At 53.5% G+C, this 20,487-nt stretch overlaps 2 protein-coding genes across 5 annotated transcripts; one reads left to right on the top strand and one right to left on the bottom strand.

The window, feature by feature from the left end:
- Positions 1 to 4,693: 4,693 nt before the first annotated feature.
- On the bottom strand, positions 4,694 to 8,926 carry LCN9 (lipocalin 9). 2 transcript variants are annotated; one of them, XM_061434011.1, is made up of 7 exons: positions 7,628 to 8,926; positions 7,357 to 7,493; positions 6,998 to 7,071; positions 6,640 to 6,750; positions 6,345 to 6,446; positions 6,164 to 6,205; positions 4,697 to 5,931 (listed from the first exon to the last, which is right to left on the bottom strand). In XM_061434011.1, the coding sequence occupies exons 1-6, from the start codon at positions 7,721 to 7,723 to the stop codon at positions 6,186 to 6,188; spliced, it is 540 nt and encodes a 179-aa protein (XP_061289995.1). In that variant the 5' UTR covers positions 7,724 to 8,926; the 3' UTR covers positions 4,697 to 5,931; positions 6,164 to 6,185. The 2 variants fall into 2 exon arrangements, with proteins under 2 accessions (XP_061289994.1, XP_061289995.1); XM_061434010.1 differs by having other exon boundaries at positions 4,694 to 6,205.
- A 540-nt stretch (positions 8,927 to 9,466) lies between these two features.
- GLT6D1 (glycosyltransferase 6 domain containing 1) lies at positions 9,467 to 17,971 on the top strand. 3 transcript variants are annotated; one of them, XM_061434004.1, is made up of 5 exons: positions 9,467 to 9,592; positions 10,659 to 10,738; positions 15,219 to 15,266; positions 15,980 to 16,117; positions 16,791 to 17,971. In XM_061434004.1, the coding sequence occupies exons 2-5, from the start codon at positions 10,665 to 10,667 to the stop codon at positions 17,455 to 17,457; spliced, it is 927 nt and encodes a 308-aa protein (XP_061289988.1). In that variant the 5' UTR covers positions 9,467 to 9,592; positions 10,659 to 10,664; the 3' UTR covers positions 17,458 to 17,971. The 3 variants fall into 3 exon arrangements, with proteins under 3 accessions (XP_061289988.1, XP_061289989.1, XP_061289990.1); XM_061434005.1 differs by having other exon boundaries at positions 9,581 to 9,662; XM_061434006.1 differs by lacking the exon at positions 9,467 to 9,592 and adding an exon at positions 9,673 to 9,816.
- Positions 17,972 to 20,487: the final 2,516 nt, after the last annotated feature.

The raw sequence follows: 20,487 nt of genomic DNA, 5'->3' as shown, positions 1-20,487 counted from the left end.
TCTTGGGATCTATATGGGTTTTATAATGGGTTTTTCTATTTCTGAAAAAAAGAAAAAGAAACTTTAGGATTTTGATAGGGGTTGCAATGAACTGTTGAAGGCTTGGGCGGTACTGACATCTTCACAATGTGAAGTCTTCCAATCCTCAAACCTAGCACGTGTTTCCATTTGTTTGCATCTTGAATTTCTTTCAGCATTGTTTTTCAGTGTCCTAGTCTTTGCCTCCTTGGTTAAGTTTATTTCTAAGTGTTTCACTCTTCTTGATGCTATTGTAAATGGAATTGTCTTCACAATTTCGTTTGCAAATTTTCTTTATTGTCCGTGTACAGAAACAGCGGATTTTTATGTGCTGACCTTGTGTCCTGCAAGTTTGCTGAATTCTTTTCTTAGTACTCAATTCTTTTTTGGTAGGATCTTTAAGGCTTTTCTGCACATAAGATTGTGTTATCTGCAAACAGGTAATTTTATGTCTTCCTTTCCAGTGTGGGTGGCGTTCGTGGGCACACCCACGTTCCTCTTCGTCACACAGAGCTGTGGTCAGGCCATCCTCACTGCTGAGCAGCGGTCCTGTGCTGTTGCTCGGATCATCTTGCTGTCAGTGGACATTTGGGTTCCTTGTGGCCTTTGACTCTCGCCCGTAGAAGTCCTCTGGTGTTGTTCAGTCGCTCAGTCGTGTCCAGCTCTTTGCAGCCCCACAGACTGCAGCATGCCAGGCTTCCCTGTCTTTCACCATCTTCCCGAGTTTGCTCAAATTAATATCCACTGAGTCAGTGATGCCATCTAACCATCTCATCCTCTGTCACCGCCTTCTCCTCCCGCCCTCAATCTGGAAGTCCTTTAGTGACTTACAACTCCATTTATTTGTGGACCAAAACTGAATATTTAGTGTTGCATACTAAACAAACATTCAATACTAAAGGAATGACTAGGTAGTTAATTAAATATTTAAACAGTAGAATCGCTGGATCCTGAGCAGGTGTGCTTCTATTAAAAACTACAAAAGCTTTTCCCAGAGTGGCTGTACCATTTGGTATCCCCACCGACAGCACTCCAGAATGCTCATTTTGCATCCTTGCGGAGACGGGGTGAGTCAGCCCTTAATTTTAGCTGTTCCAGTGGGTGTGACGTCGGAGGACACCTTGGCTTGGGTTAACCTCTCTGGTGACTAGTGATGGCAGGCACCTTCTCACGGGCTTGTTGGCCATTCGTCTGTCTCCTGTTGTGAAGTGTCTGTTCCCACCTGCTGCCCGATTTCAAACTGGGCAGTTTGTTTTTCGCTGTTGGCTTTGTAGCAAGGCCTTCAGAGAGGCCTCTGGAGCCTCACTCCTGGATTCCAGCTTGCGGCCCTGGGGGACGGGCGAGAGCTGACGGCCTCCATCGCGGGGCCCTGTTCCTTGGAGAAGTGGACACTTCCTGGGTTAGAACTCTGGCTCAGGGTCTGTTTACCCCATCGGCACTTTCCAGGGACGGTTTCTCATCCTCCGTCCTCCGTCATCTCGGAGGAAAAGCGAAGCCAGAGTTTCCTGCGTGATGCTACCTTTGAGTTTCAGGGGGCCTGACAGTGGTTTGCATTGCTTGGAGTTTGTCGAGTGTCTAGAATCCAAACATTGTCCTTTATCAAGTTTGGGTTTTTGTTTCTCCGTTATTTCTTTAAAGTGTTCTGGTCATTTCTTTGGGGGTGTGTGTGTGTTGGCCTGTGTCGCTCCCTTCTCTCCACGAGGCTCCAGTTCAGTGCGCATCAGGCCTTTGGATCCTGCTTATGGTTGCTGACATGCTCTTCATTTTTTGAAAAAAGATTTCTCTGGCTGTGCTGGGTCTTAGTTGCAGCATGCGGAATCTTTAGTTCTGAGCGTGTGAACTCTTTGCTGTGGCGTGGGACGTCTAGATTCCTGACCAGGGATCGAACCTAGGCCTTTCCAACTTGGCCCTCTTTCTAGCAGCCGTGTCTGCAGGGCGGTGTCTGGAGCTCAGGCGTGGCCTGGGGCGGCTGGCCTCTATTTCCTGGCCTCCTCTCCCCCATCACGGGGCTTTGCGATGCTTTCCGTGCCCTCAGGCCCACCCATGTGGGGCCCGGCCCTCCGCACCCTGCTCCTGCTCAGCCAGAGGCCCCGTCGGGCCGGCTCCGGGTCTGGACAAAGCCCACCGGAGGGTCCTTCCTCCTGCCCTCTGCCGCCCGAGGCTGAGAGAGAAGGCCGCTCCCTTCCGGAGAGGAAAGGTGTGGGGGATCGGGGATGAAAGAGCTGCATGCCTGGGTGCCTCTTGCCCGGCTGGGCGGGAGGGCTCAGCCGTCCTTCCTTCCTGTCCTCCCCCAGCCAGCCGTGTGGTCTGACCCACCGCACTCCACCAGCCCCCCGGGGCTGCCTCCGCCCTGGAGTCTGCCCACACCCGCACTGGACTGGCAGAGTCCCGACCAGGAGTAACTCATGCGGCTTAGTGGGCGTGTGTCCTGGGGACCCCTGCTCACAAGTCCAGAAAGCTCAGGACATCAATGCCCCCTGCCTCTGCCGGACCCAGCCTCCAAAACTGCCGCTGGCATCCTGTCCAACGCTCTGGGTGCTTGACTCTGGCCCAGCTGCCTTGGCAATGGGCACCTTCAGGTGGGGCCACATAGGGCCGGATGGGGGGTTGTCAGGGCTACCATTGTCCTTCTCTCCTGGAAACAAAGTCTTTCACATCATAGCAGGTAAAACGAATACAGATGCTGAGAAGAACATTCCTGTTTAAGACCCCACTGGCACTCTGGGGCAACTGGATGTCTTTTCTACCTACTGTCCTCAAGCCTCTTCATACTGTTCAAGGGGACGACAGAGGATGGGATGGTTGGATGGCATCACCGACTCGATGGACATGAGTGTGAGCAAGCTCCGGGAGATGGTGATGGACAGAAAGCCTGGCGTGCTGCAGTCCATGGGGTCGCAAAGACTCAGACACGACCGAGCGACTGAATTGAACCATCGTCAAGCAACTTAGTTTTTAAAAAATTGCAGTATAGTGTATTTATAGTGTTTCAGGTGGACAGCAATGTGATTCAGTTATATATTTTTTTTTCAGTTTTTTTCATTATAGGTTTTTATAAGGTATCGAATATAGTTTCCTCTGCTATACAGTAGGTCCTGGTTATTATCTGTCTTATATATGCAGCCAATATAAGTCAGTCGTGTCTGACTCTTTATGACCCCATGGACCGTAGCCCACCAGACTCTTCTGTCCATGGGATTCTCCAAGCAAGAATGCTGGAGTGGGTTGTCATGCCCTCCTCCAGGGGATCTTCCCAACCCAGGGATCGAACCCATGTCTCTTATATATAGTTGTTGGAGGAGGAAATGGCGACCCAATCCAGTGTTCTCGCCCAGAATTCCCCATGGACAGAGGAGCCTGGTGGACTACAGACCGTGGAGTCTGTAGAATTGGACACGACTTAGCCACTGAACAGCAACATGTATAGCTGTGTGTATATTTTAATCCCAAACTGCTAAATTATGTACCCCACTTTCCCCTTCGGTAACCACAAGTTTGTTTTCTATGTCTGTGAGTCTATTTCTCTTTGGTAAATAAGTTCATTTATTTTTTTAGATTCCACAAGAGACACCACATGATATTTATCTTTTTCTTACTTCACTTAGTATGATCATCTCTAGCTCCATCCATCTTGCTGCAAATGGCATTATGTCATTCTTTTTAATGGCTAAATAAGTGTTCCCTTGTATGTGTGTGCGTCTTATTTATCCCCGCAGGGGGACATTTAGGTCGCCTCTGTGCGTTGGCTGCTGTAAAGAGTGAGGCGGTGAACGCTGGGGTACGTGTATCTTTACAAGTTAGAGTTTCCTCCGGATATTCACCCCTGTGCTCTGACTGTGGACTGTGGGCTCCAACTTCGCTGCCCGCTGCACCTGTTTCCTTCCACCTGGGAGTCTCTGGGTTTGCATTGGGCAGTGGGCAGCCCCAGTCCCACACAGAGCTCCAGAGCCTGGCTCAGACAGCCAGCAGCTTGGGGACACCCTGCTCTGGGCTCAGCTCCCCTCTGAGCCTCCTTCTGGAGCAGATGCTGCTTCCCTGTGGTCCAGAGTCATGAGCCCCCACCCAAGCGTCCCTCTGGGCTGCCCCAGTTCTCCCCAGACACCAGCTTTCCACACCAGCAGGCCCCAGCCACGTGGGCAGCTTCCTACGTGTCCCTTGCCATGGCCCAGCAGGCTGGAGTGGGGTTCCAGATAGGGAGCTGGGGGCCGGGCCCATGAGAGTGTGCTCTTCCCCAGGCTCCAGGCCATCCAGATGGAGTCTCCTTGTCCTGCATTTGGCTCCTTAGGAAGGGACTCAAAGCTCTTCATCCCCGCCGCCTGGGGCCCTGTTCCCAGGGCAGCTGACTCAGCAACTGAACAGACAGTGGTCCTGGGCGGGGTGGGTTTCCTGGTCCTCCACGCAGCCCTGGCCCCCATCCGCAAGGTTTCCAGGGCAGCAGGCTGTGCGCCCCTGCAGGGGGAGGGATGGGACCAACTCCTCCTCACCCTGGGGTGGTGCCCCCTGACCCGCCTTGCAGCTCCCCCTTGAGCTGCACTGCAGGCAGGTAGGGGTTTGGCAAGCACACGGGGGTGGTCTGGTCCCTATTCAGAGGGCAGGCTGGGGAGGCGGAGGGAACCCTGGGGTGGGGGCAGGGGCCTTGGGGGGTGGTGGGGGCTGGGCCCCGGTGAAGCCAGGACTGGTGGGAAGCGCCCCATGCCCTGGGGAGGGGGAGGAGCCTAGTAACATTTTCTGGGAAGGAAGGACCAACGCTCTCTCTTTTTAACCTTTTATTTTGCAGCACTGGGGATTCACAGGCAGGTGTGCAGAGAGCTCCCAGTCCCCCTCATCTCCTCTCCTGATGCCGACCTTCTTCAGGGCCATGGGGCAGCACGCTGCCCCCACCCGTGCTGGGGTGGGTACCACCCATCCTTGCAGATTCTCTGTCCTTCCTGCCCGGCAGCCGTGTCCGCCACTGCCCAGAGCCTCCGGCCCCGTGAGAGCCCTGCCCTCCTCCAGGGCCCCCCCGCCGCTGCCCCCTGAGATGGCTGCGGTTTTGTCCCTGGAAACCGAGCCCTGGAGGTTGGCTGCTTTCACTCGACCTGACTCCCTGGAGGCCCGTCGTCTGCGTGGTCTCTGGTGTGAGGCTCGACCACACTTTGTTCGGCTGCTGGCCCACGGGGAGCCCCGGGCTGTCACAGCTGGGGGACGCTGGGCAGAGCTGCCCAGAGGTCGTGGTGTGGGCATGATCTCATGTCTCTCGGGTGGATGCCCAGTGGACAGTCAACTTTTAACCCACGAAGCAACTGTGGGCTGCTCAGGACCTCCCAGTGAACTCACCAAGAGGTGGGGTGAGGGCAGGGGTCGCTGGTATCAGAGGGAAGGGAGTAGAGAGGCGCATGGGCTGGTTGACGACCTTGGGGACCCCTCCCCCCAAACCTCGCAGACCCTCATCAGAGGGGCCTGCAGGCCCCTGCTTCTCAGAAGAGACGCTCTGGCGGGCCAGTCCCTGCAGGAGGACAGGGTGAGCTTACAGGGGCCAGGCCGTTTCCTGCGAGGGGAGGTCAGCTGGAGGAGGAGCCTTTGTGTGGTGGACAGTCCCCCCCACCCCAACAAGACGTCTGCCCTCAGATCTCAGTGTCCAGAACCTGGGAATGGGATCTTGTTTAGGGAAAGCTCACTGCAGAAGGGATAAGGGTGAGGATCTTGAGATGAGGTTGTCCTGGAGAAGGCCGGTGGTCCTCGCTCCAACAACGTGTCCTCAAAAGAGACAGAAGGAGAGAGACACGGACCCAGAGGAGGAGCAGTGTGACCAGGAGCTGAGACTGCGTGATGCGGCCACGGGCCCAGGGAGCTGGGAGACGCAGGAGGGGCCTTGGAGCCTCCAGAGGGAGCTCAGCCTTGCTCAAGCCTGGATTTCAGACTCTGGGCTCAGAACTGCAAGAAGACGAGCTGCTGCTCTTTGGGGCCTGGTTTGCGGTCCAGCGTTACAGCCACCCCAGACCCGGAGGCAGGCATGTTTGCCCAGCCCCCACCACCCCAGGAGGCTCCCCATTTTGGGGGCAGGATGAACCTCGCATGCAGGGTGAGGGATGGGCTTGGAGAGGGGCCCCCACAGTCCCTCCGGCTTCTTCTGCCGCCCGGCCAGCCCCCAGCTGAGCTCACGCACCAGAAGGCCTGGATGGGCGCCTCTACCTCGTGTAACAGGGATCTGGGAAGACAGTCAGGTTCTCAGACAGGGACTGCCTGAGGTCCCTGCCCCACCCCAGGCCCTGGGCTCCGTCCCCACCCCCATCCCCTTGAGTGCCTCGCTGGCCCAGGCTGCTGGCGTGGAAGGCAGTGACGCCTACCCTGGTTGCTGAAGGGGATAATCTTTTCTGGGCCAAGTCCGTGTGATCTGCAGGCTTTGTGGAATCTGTCCAGGAAGCTGGATTTCAGCTCTGGGAACCGTCCTGTGGACACAACAGTTTGGGGCCGTGTGGGGAGGGGAGGCGAGGGGAAGGAGTGGCAGGTGTGGGGCACCTGGATGAGGTGGGCACCCGCCACATCATGCCACGGGCTGCGGGCACCTCAGGGCGTGGCCAGACCCGCACCTCCCCGGGGATGGGGCCGCGGGAAGCAAGGAGGGGCCCCAGGACACGGTACCGTAAAGTGCCAGCACTTGCGTGGCCGTCCCATTCCTGAAGTTCCGCATGTGCAAGATGACGTAACGCTGGTAGTCGGCCTCCAGGATCCGCAGGCTGTTCTCCCCCAGGTCTGCACAGAAGCTCTGCTCAGAGCCTGCAGCCCCTGGGGCCCGTGCCACAGACTCTCGAGGGTGCAGGGGCCGGCGGGGGCCCCTGGTGCTCCAGAGCTCCCCATGCACGCGCCCCCACTTGCCCTCCCGCCGCCCTTTACAGGCCAGGCCCACCCTCCTCGCTTTGGGGTCGGCTGTCAGGGGGTCCCATAAACCCCTAAATCGGGGCTCACCGGGAGTGGGGCTGTCAGACAAGGGTCCACTTACAGTTGATGGTATATTCCCCGCTCTTGCCTGTTTTGCCGCAGACCACGGCCACATCCGTGCACTCTGCATGCAACCTGGAGCCCAGGGGTGATGCTCACAGCGCAGCCCCACCCGACCGCGTGTGACCAGCGCCCCCCACTCCTCCCCACACCTTCACCACGTCCCCTGAACCCCTGCCCCAGCCTTAGCACTCTGCTGCCCCCTACCCGGTGCCCCCTGCCCCACATACAGCGCCCCCTCACCCCCAGCTTGGTCAGACGCCAATCCACATGGGTCGGGCCTGGGGTGAGACTGCAGGGGGGCAGGGTGGATGGGGGCCTCCGTGCTCCCCAATTCCGGAGGATGGGGACAACACTCACATGAAGTGGAAACTGAGCTTGAGACCACCGTCCTCCACGACCTGAATGCCCTCTATGAAGATCCTCAGGTCTCCATCTTCCTCTATCCGCTTCCTGTTGTCTGCAGCCATGGAGATGGAGTACCAGGTCCCAGAGACCTGGAGGGCAGAGGTCGCGGTGGGTGCGGGCATCCTCACGTCTTGGTGCCTGCTCCCTCCCGGGGCCAGGTCCTGGGCATGCAGCTCCCACCTAGCATCCAGACCCCCGGGGAGGGCCCGGACCGCAGCCCCACCTTGGAAATATCATAGTTCCTCTGCACAATGCGCCGGGGGTTGAAATCCTGGGCGCAGACCAGGCCCAGCCCCAGACTCAGCAGGAGCAGCGCCATGCCCTCCAGTGGGTGGGCGCCTGGCCTGCCTGCTGCTCGCTGCCTTTATTCCCCTCCCTGTGCCTTGGTTTCCGGCCCCAGCTCTTCTGCATCCTCTGCACGGGCCTCCGCTTACTGGGAACTTGGCCAAAAGCCGCCACGGCCGCCCCCGTCCTCCGCAGGCAACGACTGGCTCTGGCTGCTGCCCAGATGGGGGCCTGGCTGGGTCTGAAGTCGCAAAGGGAAGTGGGGACAGGCTGGTGTCTTGGCCTGAAGCCACGCCGGCCACAGAGGCGGGTGGCACCAGGGCCTATCTGAGCCTTCAGATGCGAGCGGCAGAGGATGGCGCCCCTTCCAGCCCAGCCTGCCTGGGTGCTCTGATTTCAGAGCGCTGAGGGGTCCTGGCAGCCACGCGTGCAGGTCAGGGTCCTAAGCTTCGATGGACAGCTCCTCATTCCCCTGGTGCATCCGGGCACAAGGTGGCTGGTGGTCAGGGTGCAGGCTGAGCTGGACCAACTGGGGCATCAGATGCTAAGTCCTATTTTAGAGAACAGACACGGTTTATGTGTTGATAGAATATTTTTTTTTATTGGGCACCTACTGTGTCCAGGCTCTAGGGTTAGAGTGAAGCACCCAGTCTCAGGAGGTGCCTCTGGTCCACGAGCCAGATTCCTGGAGGCTGGGCCGGGAGGCACTTTTTCACAGAAGTGCTCTCTGCACACCGACAGCCCCCGGGATCTGATTGGAAGGTCACAGACTCTGTCATGGAGGATGGCTGTGACCACAACACAGCTCTGACATGCCTTCCGGGGTCAAGGCGTCTGTGACCCCACGGGACAAGTTGAGGGGTCGGTGCTTTGGCGCTGGGGCCCTGTGACTCTGTCTAGGGTGACGCCTGCTTGAAGGGCCCTCCAGGCCTGCTGGAAGGGGCTGGATTCTTGAGCCCGGGAGAGGAGTGTCTACGGCCTGTCCCCACCACCCTCGCCCCCGTGCCTGCCGGGGTCACCTTCCCATCGAGACGCAGCCATGGATGTTAGGCTCCAGGAATGATGACAGACATGGACACGCAAGTACATACATGCAAACATGCACGTGTCAAAGCGTACCCATGCACACTCACATGTGTGCACACGGCCCCATCCCACACCCCAGATGCTTTAACGCATCTGACAGATCTTGTAACTTGAAGGTGTTATTTCTATAATCAGAAAGATGTACTTAAAAAATGTGCTGAAAAGCAGAAGGAGGGGTTTGCTCTCCTCGGGGAGTCCACGGCCTGGAGATGACGGAGGAGAGGGCCACCCTTCTCTGTCACAACCGTGCACAAACTACTTAAAACTCCTCTGTAAGGTCAGTCTCTAGGAAGCAGGGAGGGATGACAGAGGAAGTGAGATGCAAGAGAGAATTTAAAATAAGAAACTCTCCGATGGTCCCATGGTCAGAACCTGCCTTGCCAGGCAGGGGACGTGGGTTTGATCCCTGGCTGGGGAACTAAGATCCCACCTGCCCTGGAGCAGCTAAGCTTGTGCACTGCAGCTACTGAGCCCGTATGACAGACACAGCTAAGGAGTCCGCACACCGCAGAGAAAGATTCCACACGAGCAACGAAGATCTAGCGTGCCACAAGTAAGACACGATGCAACTAAATAAATAAATATTAAAAAAAAATACCCTTTAGTTTTTCAAACAGTACAAAGTCCTATCATCTGGCAACCATGAGGAGCCCCGGGCGGCGTCATTGTGACCCGGACTTTCTGGGGCTTACATCATCAAAGGGGGTGCTGACATCACCACCCACAGAAGGCTCAATGCCACACGAGCCCACCTCGGTGTCTGCCTGGGACTCTACAAAGAGAGACCCAAAGAGATGCTTGAAAAGCATCCAAGCTGGTGAGCTGCCTTGGCGCCTGCCTCAGGAGTGTTGTCGCTGAGACGCTCTGCTGGAGACTCCCCTGCCGTGGTACCCTGCCCCGTGGCATTGCTTGGGTTCACGGGGGCGGGGGTGGGGGAGGCAGTGCCCCCTTGTTGGGCAGTGGAAGCCTGGCCGGTGTCCAGCTGGAGTACGACGTGACCAGCCTTTGCTGGCTTTCAAAGTAGGAGATCAAAAGAAATAGGTAGAGTACGTTTCGTCAGACATTTGCGCTTAGCTCAGCAAATCCACGTAATCGCTATCAATTTACTGATGAGATAAAATTCTTTCCTTCGTCTTTAAGGCCTAGTCTGTGTTGAGCACTTGCTGCACATCCCAACTCAGACCAGCCACACTTCACGTGCTTGACGGCCACACGTGGCTACTCCTGGTCCGTGCAAGCTAAGGCCGCGTGCTGGTCAACTGGGTGCTGGCAGCGAAACCTCAGCGTCTCCATTCTGCTCAGTGCATAGCCCACAGCCCTGCAGACATGCGCACAGCGACCCCGCATAGAACACGTGACATAAGCCCCGGCGTTGGCTAGAGCCAAAGTCTCCATGTTAGCACCTGACGCCTTTCGTTCAGGTCGTAATCCCCGTTCCAGCGACTGCCTGGAGAAAGCTCACGCGTGCTTAGCCTGCTGTAGTCCTGGGGCAAATGGTGCATCTTACTGTCGCTGGGGGAGAAAGAGGAAAAGGTTAACTCTGGGGGCAGACTGCGTCCTCGTCACGACCTCATTTTGCTGTCCCTGGTCTCAAGTGGAGGGTCTGTCGCATGTCTTCCATGAAGCCAAGGTGGACATTGATAAGGCCCAGGGGTATCCAAGACGGCACTCAGTCCCCAGAGGAGTGGCCAGCACCCCAAGGAGACCCTAGTGGAGCAGAGGTGTCCCCGTCTCCCCGCCCTCTCCCCAGGGCTGAGCATCCTGGGGCCAGACGCCTGGGTTGGCGCCCCAGTGTGTCTGAATGAGTCCACGAGTCCGTCATCGGGAGGCGGCAGAAGTTTTCAACTCTGTTTAAAACTGACTTCTCTCTCCTTCTCCTCTAGGAGACGATGAACTGTAAAAGGAAAATGCTGCTGTTGATTCTGGGTCTTTCATTGCTCCTGTTGTTTGATCATTATTCCAGGTAAATAGAAGATCTCAGGGAATCGACGCCTGCAGTGCTTGGCAGAGCTGCTCGAAACCTCCCGAGTTTTGTCCAAAGCTGTTAATAACACTTTCGAAATGAATCAGATGTTACCTCCCCTCTCTGTGGGACCAAGCCAAGCATACTTTCATTCTTTCATTTTTAAACATCCAGCACGTAGTGATCAAGCCCTGGCTGGGCCCCAGGCTCTGTCCTAGGTGCTCAAGGAGCCATGGTAATAGGGGGAGAAGGTCGCAGGGGGAGAAGGCAGAGCAAACAGAGCAGAGCATCGGGGATAACTTTAGAGGCTATTTATTTGTTTGGTCACGCTGGGTCTCAGTTGCTGCACTCAGGGTCTTCGATCGTCACTGTGGCATGCGGGATCTTTAGTTGCGACATGCAAACCCTTAGTTTTGGCAAGTGGGATCTAGTTCCCTGACCTGGGGTCAAACCCAGGCCCCCTGAACTGGAACCGCAGAGCCCTAGCCACTGGGCCACCAGGGAAGTCCCTGGGATAGCCTATTTTACATAAATAAGGTCACCAAGAAAAACTAAAATGAAGTCATCGCACCGAGGTGCTATTTCAGACAAATTACAAGTGGTCCCAAAGTTCCATGTTGTTCGGACATAAACAGGACAGCAGTGACCTGCCCTGGCAGCCTGTGTGAGCCAGGGATGCATCTGTGCCAGCTCAGTTTCTCATGGAGAAAAATGCAAGTTCTTCCTTCATTTGTGCCCATGTCTCGTGGGCTCCTTCATGAGCAGTGCAAACTTCCCAGATGCCATTTGAAAAGCAGTCTTATCATGAGAGACAATGTCTTTAAAAACAAAACCTTTGCAAAACGCAGATCTGATAAAAAGGCTTGTATCCAAAATATGCAAAGAACTCTTAAAACTCAACAAGGAAAAGAAAAACTTTATTAAATGGGCAAAATCTCACCCAAGAAGACATAAAGAGGCAAGTAGGCATCCAAAAAGATGCTGGACATCATTTGTCATTAGATAATTGGGCTTCCCTGGTAGCTCAGCTGGTGAAGAATTTGCCTGCAATGCATGAGACCCTGGTTCGATCCTGGGTCAGGCAGATCCCCTGCCTGGAGAAGGGATAGGCTACCCACTTCAGTATTCTTGGGCTTCCCTGGTGGCTCAACTGGTAAAGAATCTGCCTGCAATGTGGGAGATCTGAGTTCGATCCCTGGGTTGGGAAGATCCCCTGGAGAAGGGAATGGCTATCCACTCCAGTATTCTGGCCTGGAGAATTCCATGGACTGTTTAGTCTATGGGGTCACACAGAGTCGGACACAACTGAACAATTTTCACTTTCAATTGCAAATTAAGACACCAACCAGGCACCATGACACGTCTGTTAGCACAGCCCTATGGTATAGCCACATTGAAGACAGCGTGATGGTTTCTTACAAAGCTAAATATGGTCTTTCCGGTGATCCAGCTTGGGTGTTCTTAAGTATCATTAATCCAAGTAATTTGAAAGCGTATGTTCACAAACAGCCCACATAAGGTTATATAGCAGCTTTATCCACAATGTCTAAAATCTGGAAGCAATCAAGATGTCCTGCAGTAGATGAAAGGGTAAATAAACTGCGGTGCATCCAGATAAATGGATATGATTCAACGATGAAAAGAAACAAGCTATCAAGCCAGGAAAAGATACAGAGGAAGTATCAGTACACATTGGTAAGGGAAAGAAGCCAGAAGCCAATCTGAAAAGACTACCTACTGTATGATTCCAGCCACGTGAAATTCTGGAAAAGGCAAAACTGCAGAGACAGTAAAGGGATCAGGGGTCTCGGGGTTTGGGGAGGAGTGGCTGGACGAGCACCGAAGGTCTGGGGCAGTGGAACTGCTTACGGTGGGCCTGTGACACTACACCTGTTTCAAAACCCTTAGAATTTTCTAATGAAGAGTGAATTTTAACCTAGACAAATTCAACTCTCATTTAGGAAGTCGAGGGAATCCCAGGAAGGATTGCTGTATGTGACCAAAGTCATCGAACTGTATCAAACATGCCAGAAGTAAGCTCCCTGAGGGCTGAGGAAGGTGCTGAGAGAAGTCACCTTGGAAACCAGTGGAGTCTGTGCTTTGTTGTTTCTCAGCCCATGGACTGCAGCACGCCAGGCTTCCCTGTCCTTCACCAACTCCTGGAATCTGCTTAAATTCATGTCCATTGAGTTGGTGATGCCATCCAAGCATCTTATCCTCGGTTGCCCCCTTATCATCCTGCCATCAATCTTTTCCAGCATCAGGATCTTTTCCAATGAGTCGGCTCAGCTCTTTGGAGTCTGCAAACATAAGGGGAAGACAGCCACGCAGGGGACTGTCTCTAGTGGATAACATCAGTTCCCCACAGGAGGGCAGGATGGCAGCTCTGATGCCAGCATGCATGCATCTGGGGACGGAACAGTTGAGTGAGTGGACGGTGAGTGACCATGCATGGGTAATCCAGGGACAGTTAGGTGATACCTGCGGTGATGCATTAAAGCTGGAGACACCAGTCTGCACTGACCTGTAGCTTCATGGAGCAGGGGAGAGTTACCTGGGGAAGTATTTCCAGATACATGCCTCTGTGCCAGTTGGGACAACTACACACATGCCTTCCCTGCTTGCCCAGCTGAGAGGACCTAGAAACGAGGAGCCCGCAGGAGCAGCGAGCACTCCCAGCCCCAGACCTTGGTTTCTAATATTATTCTACAAAACAAAGCAAAACCCCAAGCCAGGCTTCCTTGGAGACGTGGCTGTTTCTAGGACGGGAGACAGAATGTATACAGGATGAGCCTGGAGCAAAGGGACAAAAGAGCCTGTGAAAGAGCTTCCAGTGGATAAAGTGGGAAGAATCTGAGCAAGAAAAGAAAGTTGTATTGGGTTATATCCCAAAGCATAAAGCAGATCTTCCTGAGTGCACATTGATATAAATAAAGGACTGAATCAACAAGAACATAGATGACAGAGAAGAGACAACACCCCATTCATAAGAATCCCGAGTAATCAATGGAGACACTGCCCCGCAGGAGGCGGAATGTGTGGGCTGCCATAGCGATTCCCTATAAAGATTACAGTGTGGATTTTAAGTGAAGTCGCTCAGTCGTGTCCGACTCTTTGCAACCCTGTGGACCAGGCTCCTCCGTCCATGGAATTTTCCAGGCAAGAGTACTGGAGTGGGTTGCCATTTCCTTTTCCAGAGGATCTTCCCAACACAGGGATGGAACCTGCATCTCTTCTGTCTCTTGAATTGGCAGATGGGTTGTTTACCACTAGTGCTAACTGGGAAGCCAAAGAAGGCTTCGTGAATGTGAACGTGAAGTCGCTCAGTCGTGTCCGACTCGTTGTGACCCCATGGACTGTAGCCTACGAGGCTCCTCAGCCCATGGGATTTTCCAGGCAAGAATACTGGAGTGGGTTGCCATTTCCTTCTCCAGGAGATCTTCCCGACCCAGGGACTGAACCCGGGTTTCCCACATTGTAGGCAGATGCTTTACCGTCTGAGCCACCAGGGAAGTCCTCAAAGAAGGCTTAGCGTTGAAGAAGTGATATCTTTGAACTGTGGTGCTGGAGAAGACTCTTGAGAGTCCCTTGGACTGCAAAAAGATCCAACCAGTCCATCCTAAAGGAAATCAACCCTGAATATTCAATGGAAGGATTGATGCTGAAGCTGAAGCTCCAATACTTTGGCCACCTGATGCGAAGAGCTGACTCATTGGAAAAGACCCTGATGCTGGGAAAGACTAAAGACAGGGGGAGAAGGGGAGTACAGAGGATGAGATGATTGGATGGCATCACCGATTCGAAGGACATGAATTTGAGCAAGCTCTGGGTGTTGGTGATGGACAGGGGAGCCTGCCTGCTATAGTCCATGGGGTTGCAAGAGTTGGACATGACTGAGTGACTTTTTCTTTTCTGCCCTCTGTCAGTGCATTAGCTGTGTGTACCATGGGTATAAGTGCAAGAACTCTGGTGTTGATCCAGGAAGAGGCAGGACGCCGGATGGTGGCCCCGCACCACTTGCTTCACTGGGCAGCCGACCTGGAGACAGTGGTGGGTGGGGCGCCTCCAGTAGACAGCGGGGGAAGGGCTGCCTTCTGTCTGGACACAGCTCTAACCTGCTGCTAGTTTTGCCAACTACACGCTCCTCCCTGCCTTCCTCCCTGGCCGTCATCTCCTTCCCCTGCACATCTCTCCCTTCCAAACCCAGGAAGATGTCTCCTCCCCAGCTGGCTGTCTCTGGTCCCAAATCAGGGCTGGACGTGCCGCGTTCAGCACTACACTCCAAGCTCTGTGGCTCCCCTTGGCACCGAACCCTGGGGCCTCTTTAGAGCCATCCCTCTGCCCCAGGTGCCGGGGGTGGGGTCCGGGGCTGCGGGCCCACTGCTGTAGGGCCAGCACCTAACAGCACTTCATGGGCTCTGCAGACACTTGTTGAATGAATGCTTGACTCATAATAACTTGGTTTTCCCTTCACATCCAGGAAAAATCAAGAAGAAGAACTTGAGCTCTCAGACTGGTTCAAGCCCAGGTAAAGATGAAAATGTCTGCCTGTGAACACATCCACACACACACCCATGCACACATGCACAACACAGGCACACACTTGCACACACGCTCACAGACACAGACCCAGACACACAGGAACTCAATCTGCAGTAACTAGGTCTTTTCTTTTTCCCCAATCACCAAATTACAGCCATCCTGGGAGGTCCCAGTCGCTGGAGTTCATGCTGACCCGCTCCACTTGTTGGAAGCTTCCTGATTTATTGAAAATTCGATGAGCGGCTTCTCCTGATTTTGGCCTCAGCTCTCAGGGAAGAGTCCTGTCCCCTGTTGTGATTCTGGGGTACCTTGCTTCCTGATTACCTGTCATCATCCATTAGCCAATTCCCTCCTGGTTTTAGATTGTTTACCTTGCAGCTCTTGCCAGGAACGCTCCAGTGACTAACTTTGTACATATTAATACACGTTCTGACATTGTCTGGTGAGTTCATCTGTGGGGTAGATTCCCAAAAGAGTCATTAAGTCAAACAAGGCAGATACTTAAGTTTTTGTTTACATTATGCCTCTTTAAAGATTGAAAAAAATTGTCCACGACATGCTCACGACCCAGACCGCAGGAGCCATGGCGTCCGGCACGCAGAAAGGGGCTCCACAAGTCTTACCTGTTATCGCTGGTGTGGCCTCTGCTGCTGTCCTTGTAAAGGTACCCGTTCCACCGGTTTCTCTTTTGTTCAACAGAGGACGCCCCGATGTGATCACGACCACGAGCTGGCTTGCTCCCGTTGTCTGGGAAGGCACTTTCAGCAGAAAGATGCTGGAAAAACACTACAGAAGGCAGAATTTCACAACGGGCTTGGCCGTCTTTGCTACTGGCAGGTAGGGGTCGCCAAGCCTGCGCCACACTTTATTTTGGAAAAATGCACACCTCTGTCCACGGACCTCCCACCTCCAAAGGGCCACTCATCGGCCTCTGTAACCACTGTTTGTGGATGGCCTGTGAAAAGCAGGACATTGTTTTTCTCTCCTTCCTTGTTGTTATTCTTGTTCAGTCGCCGAGTCCCGCCTGAGTCTTTGCAACCCCATGGACTGTAGCCTGCCCGGCTGCTCTGTCCATAGGATTTCCCAGGCAAGAATACTGCAGTGGGTTGCCATTTCCTTCTCCGGGGAATCTTCCCAACTAGGGATCGAACCTGAGTCTCCTGCATTGCAGGCAGATTCTTTACTGCGGGAGCCCCCTGTGAAGTCCTTCTCCTCCCTTAGCTGGATCATTAATACAACTTAGCTGTCTTTCCACTAACACCCAGTTAGCTCTCACACTCTTTTTTTTCCAACAGTCATTCCAAAACTTCAGAGGCTTTTCTCAGACTCCCCAGCCCACTACCTCCCCCTTCTGTAACCATTGCAGCTGAAATACAGGCCCGACCTCCTGCCTTCCTCCCTGGGAATTCTGCAGTGTCGACCTGGCGCCTCCCATGTGGATAGTGTTTGGTGATGCCCTTCCGAAAACGTTTAGGGAGGCGAGCGTCCTCCTCTGCACTGTGTTTCGCAGGCTTGCAGATCCGTACCTGGAGCTGTTCTTGAACTCGGCAAATAAGTACTTCCTGACCGGCTACAGAGTGATCTTCTACATTATGATGGACACCTTCATCAAGCTGCCCCAGATCAAGTGGGAGCCCCTCCGACAGTTCAAAGTGTTCATCGTCACTGAGAGCAGATGGTGGGACAACGACATCGTGCGCATGAAGAGCTTGGCCAAGCACATTATCTGGGACATCCAGGGCGAGGTCGACTTCCTTTTCAGCATGACCGTCACCCAGATCTTCCAGAACAATGTGGGCGTGGAGGTCCTGGGCGAGTTGGTGGCTCAGCTCCATGGCTGGTGGTACTTCAAGGACCGTGCGAGTTTCCCCTACGAGAGGAGGCCCAAGTCGGCAGCTTACATCCCATTTGGCCAGGGCGATTTCTACTACGATGGTGCATTTGTGGGCGGCACACCCCAGGAGGTCCTGAACCTCGCGGAGGAGTACCTGAATGGCGTCATCCACGACCTCGGACTCAGGTTGAACAGCTCCTACGAAAAACACCTCAACAAATACTTTTTCCTCCGGAAGCCCACCAAGCTCTTATCCCCAGAGTACAACTGGGACGCTGACTTCTACCCGCCACCCCAGGTACAGTACGTCAAGGTGGCCCAGCAGTCCAAAAGGAGACACTGACTCCCCGGGACCGCAGGCCCCACCAGCAATGGTTCCCCCTGGTAGGTGGGATGTCTTCATATGTCCTAGGTTTGAGAGACACAGATGTTTATACTCACCCACAAGACATTTTTCTCCCTGCAATTTTGGGCCATCCAATTTGGCCACTGCAGGATAAAGAATAAAAGGCTGCTTATTGAATGTTTAACATATGGTGATGTTAATATCTATACACTGTAGATAACCTGGACATAATTGGAGGCATAAAATGAATTTTTTTTTAATGCAGAAAAGCTCTAGTTCAGAAAAAAATATATATATATATATACATGGACACAGAAGGGCAAAGGATGATGTGTAGAGGAGAAAATGAAACTTCATGGCTTGCAAGTCCATCAAGGGGGTTGCTTTTCAGGCTGAGGAGGCACATTGCTGTGTTTAAGCACCTGGAACCGTCTCACCCTATCTAGCTTGTGACTAGACATGTATGAACTAGAGACTTCCTACCAAATACATATCTTTCTTTTATTGTTTACACAGAGAAGTGTCAAGTTCATTTCTAAAATCTCTCGGCATTTTACTTATTTTTGAGAAGACAGGGGCTGAGCACAGGGGTGGAGGCAGATGTCTGCCAGGTGCAGGGAGGGTACCACTGGCCCGAGTCCTCGGGCAGCTGCAGGGCAGCGGGGAGATGCGACTCTGTGGCACTCCCTTTGCACATTCGAAAGGGCTCGACGTGGGCAGCTCGGAGCGCCATGAGCCTCAGGATGGGAAACCAGCCCCCATGGGTGGTGGGAATGGGGGCTGATGTGGCTAGCAGAGGTTTGTTCCTGGCAGTGAGTGTGAGGGCCGGAGAATCCCGTATCCTAAGGAGGCAGCCGTCTTCCTCCTCCTTCTCTTGGCTGCACTGCGAGGCACGTGGGATTTTAGGCTCCCAACCAGGGGTTAAACCTGCACCTTCTGCGTGGGAAGTGCGGCGTCTCGACCTCAGATGGCCAGGGGCATGCCCACAGCCATTCTTCTTAATGAACCCTCTTTCCTGGGAGAGGACGCAGGCTGCGTAAGTGTGAAGGCCAGTATTGTCCTCCCCCAAATTCTTACATGGAGTCCTAGTCCCCAGGACCTCAGACCATAACCAATACGGAGAAAAGGCCTTTACAGAGATGACTGAAGCAAAATGAGGTCACTAGGGAAGGTCCTCGTCCAGTAGGACCAGTGACCCCACTGGAAGGGGATTGGGGCACTGACGTGCCCAGGACAGAGGGAAGGTGAAGCGAGGACACGCCCGGGAGAGAGGCCTCCTCCACCTCGGACGTCCAGCCCTCAGAGCTGGGAGAAGGGCTCTTCTGTCCTTTAAGCCCCCAGTCTGTGGCAAAGTAACACAGTGCACGATCCAAAAGTCATCACGACTGAAACACTAAAACTGTCAGAAGACTGACACTTCCTGGAGTGGAAGCCAGAGGCCACGGAAAGATAGGCGAGAGGAGCGAGAGGAGCACACTCGCTGATGTCCAGCCCTGGAGTGAGAAGCCCTGTCCGGGCCCGTGGTATGTCTACAACCCCGCCCTGGACGCCACTCATCAGGAAGGTTTCCCTAAAGAACACATGTCAAGGTTAGCTCATCCCATAGGGCTTCCCTCGTGGTGCAGTGGTAAAGAGTCCGCCTGCCAGTGCAGGAGAAGTTTGATCCCTGGTTGGGGAAGATCCCCTGAAGGAGAGCATGGTAACCCACTCCAGCATTCTTGCCTGGAGAATCCCACGGACAGAGGAGCCTGGAGGGCTACCGTCCATCGTTCGAAAAGACTTGGACACGACTTAGCAACTCGACAACAATGACAAGCTCCTTCTACCTTTTCTGTCTCAGTTGTCGCCTGTGGCTAAATCATGATGCTGTTTCCAGTGACTCATCCTTTCTTATACCACAGAGCAGCTCTTGATTAAAAAAAAATCTATAAAATTACTTCAAAACAGAGTATGATATTCCATTAGCCACAAGCCCTACCTCACAAAGATCACTATCGGCTCTCCTAGGTCATACCTAGAGAGGGGAGGGTGTGATTTAGCTACTGTGCTGAAACCAACAAACAGACAAAAACTAACTTTTTTTCCCCCCTAACAATTTATGGAGAAGGCTAGGGGGGTTTACTGAGAAGGGTTCTAAACTTCTACCTTGAAAGATATTGTGGAATCAATATGAAAGCACTGTGAATTCCTTGGTAATGAAAGATTTTTAATGCCTAGAATTTCCAGGTTCAAGAACAAACTTGTTTAAAGGACTCATGCAAACAGGTCACCCCTGAATGACATTTTCCATTTCCATCCCCCCAGAAAAAGTATGTTTCCCCACATGGTGGGTGCTGAGTTAAATTTTTAAAAAATTTTGCTAATTTGATAAGCAAACATAGAATCTTTTTCTTTGATTGCTTGGGACATCAAAGCCTATTTTATTTTATTTTTTTAGTTTTTAAGGTATAGTTGCTTTATTTTAAAAATTAAAAAAAATTTTTTTGGGGGTTATACCACAAGGCATGTTGGGGTCTCATTTCCCCAGCCAGGTATCGAACCCGAGCCCTCTGCAGGGAGCTTGGCGCCTTAGCCCCGGGACCACTAGGGGGCACTGTCAAACCTCATTTTAAACTATAGTTATGAGCCGTTAAGCTGAGTGCCGAAGCATTGATGCTTTTGAACTGTGGTGTTGGAGAAGACTCTTGAGAGTCCCTTGGACTGCAAGGAGATCCAACCAGTCCATTCTGAAGGAGATCAGCCCTGGGATTTTTTTGGAGGGAATGATGCTGAAGCTGAAACTCCAGTACTTTGGCCACCTCATGTGAAGAGTTGACTCATTGGAAAAGACTCTGATGCTGGGAGGGATTGGGGGCAGGAGGAGAAGGGGCCGACAGAGGATGAGATGGCTGGATGGCATCACCGACTCGATGGATGTGAGTTTGAGCGAACTCTGGGAGTTGGTGATGGACAGGGAGGCCTGGCGTGCTGCAATTCATGGGGTCACAAAGAGTCAGACACGACTGAGTGACTGAACTGAACTGAACT

Source organism: Bos javanicus, chromosome 11 (assembly GCF_032452875.1).
Source record: "Bos javanicus breed banteng chromosome 11, ARS-OSU_banteng_1.0, whole genome shotgun sequence".
Lineage (NCBI taxonomy): Eukaryota > Metazoa > Chordata > Mammalia > Artiodactyla > Bovidae > Bos > Bos javanicus.
The sequence above is the reverse complement of the archived record's forward strand: the minus strand, read 5'-3'. Positions and strand labels throughout refer to the sequence as shown.

Bases quoted from the DNA above. Each gene is read 5' to 3' on its own strand.
- LCN9 (XM_061434010.1), bottom strand. From the start codon at position 7,723: ATGGCGCTGCTCCTGCTGAGTCTGGGGCTGGGCCTGGTCTGCGCCCAG. The intron at 7,494-7,627 runs GTGGGGCTGCGG...TCTGCCCTCCAG, and splicing joins GGAACTATGATATTTCCAAG to GTCTCTGGGACCTGGTACTC. The intron at 7,072-7,356 runs GTGAGTGTTGTC...CCTGGGCTCCAG, and splicing joins AAGCTCAGTTTCCACTTCAT to GTTGCATGCAGAGTGCACGG.
- GLT6D1 (XM_061434004.1), top strand. From the start codon at position 10,665: ATGAACTGTAAAAGGAAAATGCTGCTGTTGATTCTGGGTCTTTCATTG. The intron at 10,739-15,218 runs GTAAATAGAAGA...CTTCACATCCAG, and splicing joins TTGTTTGATCATTATTCCAG to GAAAAATCAAGAAGAAGAAC. The intron at 16,118-16,790 runs GTAGGGGTCGCC...TGTGTTTCGCAG, and splicing joins GCCGTCTTTGCTACTGGCAG to GCTTGCAGATCCGTACCTGG.